Source organism: Danio aesculapii, chromosome 10 (assembly GCF_903798145.1).
Source record: "Danio aesculapii chromosome 10, fDanAes4.1, whole genome shotgun sequence".
Taxonomy (NCBI): Eukaryota; Metazoa; Chordata; class Actinopteri; order Cypriniformes; family Danionidae; genus Danio; species Danio aesculapii.
In genome coordinates this window covers 40,113,342-40,121,018 of record NC_079444.1, presented here as the reverse complement: position 1 = coordinate 40,121,018, position 7,677 = coordinate 40,113,342, and the positions used below count along the sequence as shown (strand labels likewise).

Sequence of the window (7,677 nt, the reverse complement as noted above, 5' to 3'; positions counted from 1 at the left end):
GCGCCGGTGTATTTTTTGTGGGCCGAAATGAAAGTTAGCAACACCCTATTTTCTTGGCGAAAGTGAATATTCAATTGGCTTTTGGATTATGGCAGATGATAAGATCACTGTTGATTTAAAATAAATAAATAAATGAACATCATACATGTTGCCTAAAGTCAAAAGCTAAAGTTCGGCCTTAAACAAACTACATGGAGTTCTGTGTAGTACAATTTAGCCACTTGATAGTAACTACCCTAAAAAAAGACTTTAATATTGATTTATCAGGGGTCACCACAGCGGAATGAACCGCCAACTATTCCTGCATATGTTTTACACAGCGGATGTCCGTCCAGCCGCAACCCAGTACTGAGAAACACCCATACACACTCACATTTACACACACATTCATCCGCCACGGCTAATTTAGCTTACCCAATTCCCCTACTGCGAATGTCTTTGGACTGTGGGGGAAACCGGAGCACCCGGAGGAACCCACGAATATTTTGGGAGAACATGCAAACTCCACATAGAAATGCTGTGAAATGCTCCCCCTTCTTGCTGTGAGGCTACAGTGCTAACCACTGAGCCACCGCCGGCTTTAATATAACAACAATAAATATATAAATATGTTAAGCTTGTGCTAAGCACAAAACTTGGCTTAAACTAAACACCCATTTAAAAAGGCCACAGATTTTGGGATGATGACACTCAATCTATTAGTATAGATTAGCATCCATCATTGGTCAGCCAAACTAAAAGTCCCGCCCCAAACTCACACTATTAGTTCAGCTAATGTTGCTGTGTCAACCTGAGAGCACCACAGCACTTTAGAGAAATCAACCTTGAATTAGAATTTTTAGCGCCGGGACACACCAATGGTCGGCCATTAGGCTTCATCTGACAGCGTTAGTACAGCTAGTTTTGTTAAGCTTAGCTAGTTTTGTTGTTTGTAGTTAGAACTCATTGGCTACGATAGGACTATCCTGGTAAAATACAGGATATATAAAAGTATTAAGGCTGATTTATACTTCTGTGTCAAGCGCAAGCGTATGCTGCAGCACAGTCGCATACCCATTGCCGACGCTGATGAGCACCTCTTAACAAATGTAACTACATGTTGCAACGACGTTTAGCGCTAGCTCTGTGATTGGTTAGCTTGGTAGCGCTGACGAGTTTGTTTTGTGTTTACCTCATGAGTTGTGGCCAGTTCCCGCCTCTGAATGAGCGAGTTTGAGCTACCTGTACATTAAGGTAGCATTCAGAAAAAACAAAACACCAGCGAAGAAACTCGACAGCTAGTGTTTTGGAAGTGTTATTGCAGAGAAACACAAACAGCATGCAGAAGTATAAATGCATGGCAACGTGCAAGACATGCACTGGGGGCTTGCTGATCACTCCACAGCAGTATAAACCAGGCAATATTACAACCAAGGCAATAATACAATAATATAAAAATATAGCCTAACTTATGCATCAAAGTTGTACTAGGACAGTTAATGATTTGATTTGAACACTGCCAAAAATAAATAAATAAAAAATAAGTTGGTTAGACAGTGTTCACTAATGAAACCATCTGTGCTTAAAGCTGATTTATATTTCTGAAGAGAGAGCACCCGAATGGCCCGGAGCAGCCTTCGAGAGGTCGCATACCTATCGCCGTGGCTGACGCTAATGCGCACCTTTCAAAAAATGTAACTACACGTTGCAATGACACAAGCTCTGTGATTGGTTGGCTTGCTAGCTGTGACGAGTGTGGCGTTGCCCGTTGGAGCGAGTGTTTACCAGTGTTGCTGTATTTAGTGACTTTTCAGACCCACTTAGCGACAAATTTTCAAAAAAGCGACTAGCGACAAATCTAGTGACTCTTTTTGATGTTACCGGAAATTTTTATAGACTCTCATGTGTCCGTACTGTATCATTCCTACTGTTCTCAATGAGCTGCGGGTGATGTTCCTCATACAGCAGTCTCTCCCACCCGCCTGAGAGCCGCCTGAGATCAGATCACCCCTCTCTGTACCTATGGCAGATGATTTAGCACCGCAAGTGTGAGGTATTTCCCTTGTACAGTCAAACCGATCTAATCTTCTTTGTTTTAAATGTAACAAATTATTTTGACCTTTATTCTTTTCTTGTTCACAATCACAGATATTTTGGGAACTTGAGTTTATTACATCTGAGAAATGACTGCAAATTCACTACACATCTATATTGATATACTGTTATCAAACAGCAATAAATTTAATTAAACTGACATACATGCATAAAGCGTTGAACGTGATGACGTCAGTAATATGCAAATTGACATATGATGTAATCTGGCAACATTTAGCAACTTTTTTTAATTGAAAATAATTGGCAACACTGGTGTTTACAAGTGTCGAGTCCTGTCAAGGAGCTCCAGATGGAAACTTTTGTTTTGTGTTTACCTCATGATTAAAGTTGTTGCACGTCCGCCGGTTCCCGCCTCTGAATGAGCGAGATTTAGCTACTTGTACATTAAGGTAGCGTTCAGAACAAACAAAACACTCGCAAAGAAACTCAACACAGAGGAACATAAACACCTTCTGCCAGCTAGCGTTTCAGAAGGCACCGTGGGTCAACGCCGATCACTCGACACAGAAGTGTAAATCCGCCTTTAGCATACTGTGAAAGGCTGCATGCTCAAAATTGAGTATTCATGTCTTAAACTATGGTTTATAAGTATGTAATTATTTCATTTAATTTATTAGCATAGTAGCATGGAAACTGGAATGCAGCCAAGATGCTCAGTAGACGATTCTGCTATTAAACTTGAGTAACTCTGGCTCTTTTATCACTCCAAATCAACCAATCAGAAGTCATTCCTCCTAAGAGGGGAGGATAAACCAGTTGCATATAGTTTGATGCACCATGGCGCAAGCTATCAAGGATCTAGCCTCGATTCTCCATGGAAGCCTGTTACAAATGAACGCTGGCAACAAATATAGCTCTACATAGAAATCATATAGTTAATATCATTCAATTTCACTTTTATAAATAAATATGTATATGTCCACGTAACACTTGCTGATAGCGACTTCATATTTTCTTGATGTGGTCCCAGACTCCAAAAGGTTTTAAAAACAAAACAAAAAAATGGGATGCTGTGCAGTTCCAACATCCGCTCAAGTTTTCCGAGTGTTTAAACCAGAGAGTCTGTGTCCATTTTGCAGAGACAGTTCAATAGTTTTGGTTTGTTGTTGTTGTTTGTTTAGCCCTGGGTGAAAAGACGGGATTTTCACAATTGCGAGACTCAGATTGCATTCCTTCATTTTTCCGCTCTCTTATCGCACTGATTATTCTGAAAGATCCAGAAAGTGAGGACGTTCAGTGTTTGCCATCAGAACCGTTGACTTACCGAGCCCCGTCTGCCCGGCTCAGCTCATCTGATTGTGTACATGTAGATTTGCTGAGCCGGGACTCTATTCGTCAGTGATAGTGACTTCTCCTTTCTTCACTGTCTGAATCATAGTCTCTTAACCCGATACCTTTCTGCAGCTTCATTAGAGACTCCCTCATCTGCAAACACACAAACACATCTTTACAACCCTGCAGTGATCGCAGCTGAAAGATTTAATTCACACAAAAATGCTTTTGCTAATTTTAAGTGGTCAAATTATGCTCTTTTAACAAGATGCCATGTAAATGTGCAAATGTCAAGCTAAAAACACAACATATGTTCATGTACCATGCTGTACATTTTCTTTGGAAGTGGAATGATGTTTTGCCACTTTTCCAGAAGAGGGCAGTATAGCTCATGTCTCATGTCATGCCAGCAACAACAGACTAAATTGGTCATGTTTACAAAACAACAACAACAACAGCATAAAAGCCCTCTAGAGATACTTTGTAATGTTGTAATTATATTTTTAAGCTCAATCAGCAACATTACACAGTAGGGAGCCAATCGCACCAAACATGCTTTTCTTTTAGGCGACCACTGAATCAGCTATGTATTGTCAAAGACCATTTATGGCAAGTTATGTCACTCAGCGACCATCTTTGAACAACCCAGGCTCATTCTGAGAACGTAGTCCCGGGGACGTTTCTAGAGACCGCAAAATACGTCCCGGGAGGTACGTATTTTTGTAGTTTTTGTTTTCGCAGGTCCGCGAGAGGCCGCTGTGCGCGCTTTTTCCCGCGCCGTTCTCGCGTAAACCCGCTGGAGGCCGCTGTTGAACGACCTTCCGCCTGTCTGCCTGGATGACAGAATGATTGACCGTGCGACCGGCCAATCGGCGGGCTGACCCACCCTCCTCCGTCCCTAAACCCAACCAACGACGATTCACAAAAGCCGTCCAGAAAAAGAAAAGCCCTCGTCTAATTTTACCACGTTTTCGGATTTTGACCACATTCTCACCCTGTGACGAACTTGTTCGCTTCATTTTTTGGATTTTGTTTTTGTTTTCTTACCTGATTTCTGGAACCGCTCTTCCCCGGACTCGAACCCGGTCGTCGTCGTGGTCAGCCCCTCGAGTCCGCCAGAGTACACGAAGAGCTAACCGGACAAACTGGTTGCAGCGGGAAAGCCCTCCACACGGAGGCGAGCGGCCGGTTGGCAAGCGCAGAAGGAAATGGCATCACACCGCCCCGCAGCGTTCGCTTAAAAAAATGAAATGCAGCTGTACGTACCCCCGGCTACGTATTTCGCGGTCTCCAGAAACGTCCATGGGACTACGTTCTCAGAATGAGCCTGGGTTCTCTTTGAAACACATTCGGGCATTCTGTTTGAATGGGGTAACATCAAATTCTCTAAAATTGCTTGCCAAGCTTACAATTAAACTTCATATTAGGAATCACCATTAAATTAAACAATAACTGTCTCTTTAGCTTTATTTCTAAAAGTTTGAATCACACAAAATCTGCATAAACTTGCGTCTGTCCCGATCCTCTCCTCTGGAGAATTGTCAGTCTATCTCGATCAATGATTGGCTCCTCTATTAGGAGGCGGGGCTTCATTTACCATATTGACCGTTTCACTTTTCCCCATTCAACACTATACGAGTGACATGTCTCGTGTTTTCTATAGTTTTTGGTATTGTGCACAAGTGCTGCGTAAAAAATATGCCAGAGTAGTTGACTGTTTATTCCGCTGTGGTAACTCCTGATACATCAGGGACTAAGCTGAAGGAAAATTAATGAATAATATTCACGATTTGTAGTCATACAGCTCTGGAAAACTTAAAACAATGACCATTAGTCTCTCCTCCATTCTTAAAAATCTCCATAGTCATGTTGACCACTCCAACACTGCTGTCACCTTAGCGTAGAACCTGCCTCTGCTTTCTGTTTGACTCAGTGTTGACTATCCGCTTTTTTAAATGCAGGCCCACAGAGCGCAATGACAAATATGAGAGGCGCTGCAGGCGGTTAAAATGTGAGGGCACATAAGCAGTGTGCAAAATGCTCACGACTGTTAGAAAACCATTTAAAAAAAGCACCTCTCAATGCAAAACAAAACAAAGAAACAGGTTTGTTGTGATCAAGGCCTAAAGCAGAACAGTGAACGTGTAAAAATACCATGTTAGTGAACTGCATGGACAAGAATGATAAAGTCCTCTAAATATCAAAGCATATGTGTTTAGAATGCATCTTGGGTGAATAACCTATAAAACACTACACATTTCATTATAATAACATGCAAATATTAATGTAAATAATGTAACATGTTTTACTGTTGTCCTTTGTCTTACCTCATCTAATAAAAGCACAGATGACTTGATTATTTCCCTCCATTTTTCCAGCTCACTTTCATGGTAACGCTGCTGAGACTCCAAAAGCTGAGCCCATTCAATCTGTGTTTGTGGAAGTTTACTGCAGAACACACACACACACACAATGAGAGAAAAACACTTCTTACATGAAAATCGTCATGATTTTTTTCCCCAAAGATTTCAATGTTTCACAATCTTGACTCAAAAGGAAAGTGAAAGTACTGTATAATCTAAAAATATAATCAGACTTCAGAAACTAGAGTTACTTTTCTTATCCCACTGACTTTGTCGTACCATAAACTTCACTTCAGTTAATTTTATGTGTAAAACAAGAAAAGAATTTGGAAATGAGATACAGTGCTCAGCATAATTAAGTACAGCCCATTTTGAAATTGAATATTTTAATCCATTTCTAAGTGAATATAGATTAGATTAGATTCAATTTATTGTCATCACACATGTACAAGTACAAGGCAACGAAATGCAGGTAAATGGAACCCCCCTGACCGTGCACAGACATCACAACTCCAGGGAAGACAGGTCACAGGAGGTGGAACAGGAAATAAAATACAATCAGGAGAGAGAGGCAAAAAAACCTCCCTCTCACCTTGCTCTTAAGTTAGAGCAATGTGAGATCATGGAGAAGAAAAAGCTCCAGCAATCTAGCACAAAAACACACCGACAAGACATAACATTGCCACAGGGGATGGGAACAGGGGGTGTGGATATAGTCCGGTAAGGGCGGGCAGCCATCAGGTCCTGCAGCCATGGAGGCGCTAGTCACAGACCTGCCTACCCCCTCCAGTGGGTGAAAGCATACGAAGGCGTTGGATTGGGGCCAGGAAGTGTTGTGCTGTGTATCTGTGTGTGCGTGCGTAAGCCTGTATAGTCCAACAGGTGTCCTTGACGGGGAGCAGGAATTTCAGAGCAATGTATATAGGTGATGTATTTTGGTGCATTTAAACAAAACAGATTTATTAAACATATCAATTTATTAAGATGATATTTTAGTCACCAAACATATTTAGAAATTGAAAGATAATACAATTAAATTCAAGCTAAATGTTGCAAAAAATTAATTTTAACTAAATTTTTCAATTTTTTTGCTTCTCTTGATTTTTTCTCTTTTTTAAAATTTGTATTTAATATTTTTCTATAACATATAAATTTGCGTGTGCTAGTTTTTGGACCGTTATCATAAGTTATTTTGTTAGATGAGCTCCAGTGTATATGCACAAATATAATATTCTATAGCTTCCTATTAAAAATCTGAATTTAAACCAGAGATTTGTGAGGGGTGTACTTATATATGCTGAGCACTGTAAAACTAATTATATTGCATTCAATACAGCTACTCAAATAAACTGATTGAGTTTATGAGTGGTTTTACATTTCTACATTTCACAACAGATTTTTATTCACTGAAATATACAAAAACCACAAGAAAAGTGTATTTATTTTGATGAACTTTGTTCAAAGGTTTTACCAAATGTTTCGAAGAATGTTAACATCCTGTGAAATAAGCTATTTTAATTAGCAAGATAGAGACTGTTTCTCAATATGCGTTCTTCAGTGATCTTGCGTCCTCGTATTCTCAAAACTCAAGACCGCAAGAACAGAGGACGTGTAAAAGTTCCCGGATGTGTTCTTGATATCGAGGACGCATGGATGCAGACTTGAGCGCAAAAGTCGCTCGAGAAGTGCCAGAAGTCTTTGCGACTAAATAAAGTAGATGGGAAGCGTAGCATTTTAAACAGATTTATTATTAGAGTTCAGAGATATCACTTGTTTATCTCAGGAGTGTCCCTAAATGAGATGGTGAAAGCAAATATCACCATGAAAATCTTACTAAAGGGTGTTTATTTGCTGAAATTCGTATTAAAATCTGTTTAATTTGTATATTTAAAGTATATTTGTAAGGTTTTTGCGCATGTTCCATATATTGAAAATGGGAAAAACAGTT

General features: G+C 40.1%; 1 protein-coding gene across 2 annotated transcripts in view; it reads right to left on the bottom strand.

The window, feature by feature from the left end:
• Positions 1–538: 538 nt before the first annotated feature.
• Positions 539–7,677, bottom strand: part of gramd1ba (GRAM domain containing 1Ba) — a 124,122-nt gene continuing 116,983 nt past the window's right edge. For both annotated transcript variants that reach the window (XM_056466374.1, XM_056466375.1), the window contains 2 exons: positions 5,694–5,814; positions 539–3,519 (listed from right to left, as the gene is read on the bottom strand). In XM_056466374.1, the coding sequence (XP_056322349.1) occupies positions 3,430–3,519; positions 5,694–5,814 (211 nt within the window). In that variant the 3' untranslated portion in view covers positions 539–3,429. The remainder of the gene's footprint in view (positions 3,520–5,693; positions 5,815–7,677) is intronic.